Below are 1,064 nucleotides of genomic sequence, written 5' to 3' on the forward strand. Positions count from 1 at the left end.
TGTTCTTTGAAGCAACGCATCTTTTCCTTTTGTTGTCTCTCCGCCTCTTTCTTACTACCTGGTGGCTGCCCTGTCCTCCTTATGTGTTTCTTCCCCACTTGGCTTCCACCTACACACATCCCATCCCTAGCCATAACTCCCTCCCTCAACTGATTTCAATTACTGTTTCCTCCCTGAGGCTGTGTCACTCTCTCCGCTCAGTTTGCTCTATAATGTTTCCTGTTGCCTCTTTTTCTTTTTCCGAAACTTCCGTCCAGATTGGATTTTGCTGGAGGCACTGCTGCATTTATATAATAAAGCTTATATTTTAGGGTACACCCTGTCAACCAAGCTACCATGCCATCAAATCTCTTTCCCTTTTGGAGATTTGATCACATTCGCTTCATATCTCAGAACAATGCCGACTATCACTTTATATACACTCATAATTGTTATACTTTCTAGTCTTTCCCACAGGCTATGGATGAGATGTATGAAGAAAACGGGCACAATGCAGGTGTGGAAGAAAATGGCTTTCAAGCTTCATGGACATCTTTGGGCCTGGGTAACGTTTCACTGAGCTAGTGTGATTAAGTGATGTGCTGATTCTGTATCAACAAGATCAAATTTGTGTAAATACCGTATGCAGGTGCACCCAAAGGAAATAACGTTTCTCTAACAGCTGTTGTGTCTGTCCATGCGTGTGATAGTATAGATGGTGTTGATGTACGTGAGAGTGGATCTCAAAGTCAGAGTGTTGCGTACGAGCACTGTACCTCATGTTTGCCCTTCATCCGACACACTCGAATGTCGTTCTTATTGGATTCCCATGTCCGTTTCTGTCGGAGGAATGAACCACAGTCAGAATATTTTTGCTATGTGTGTGTGCGTGCATGTTATCAGTTATTAGTACATGTTTGGTTTTATGTGTGCACAAGGAAATTAGTCTTACCTTGCTGTAGAATATCTCATCACCTGCCATGTTATCTAGCTCCACTCTGTACAAGTCATCTCTACAAAACACACAACACAACAACACATCAGTGCCAATATAATACGAATTATAAGGATGCACTGATATATCG

General features: G+C 42.2%; 1 protein-coding gene across 1 annotated transcript in view; it reads right to left on the minus strand.

The window, feature by feature from the left end:
• The window catches only part of LOC118334653 (semaphorin-6B-like), a 29,936-nt gene that overhangs the window by 12,538 nt on the left and 16,334 nt on the right, over positions 1-1,064 (minus strand). Inside the window, exons 4-5 of the mRNA XM_035670662.1 lie at positions 932-992; positions 756-818 (exon numbers count right to left, since the gene is read on the minus strand). Of these exons, the coding sequence (XP_035526555.1) occupies positions 756-818; positions 932-992 (124 nt within the window). The remainder of the gene's footprint in view (positions 1-755; positions 819-931; positions 993-1,064) is intronic.

Source organism: Morone saxatilis, unplaced genomic scaffold, assembly GCF_004916995.1.
Source record: "Morone saxatilis isolate NCDOM2014 unplaced genomic scaffold, NCSU_SB_2.0 Contig23, whole genome shotgun sequence".
In the NCBI taxonomy this organism is placed as follows: Eukaryota; Metazoa; Chordata; class Actinopteri; family Moronidae; genus Morone; species Morone saxatilis.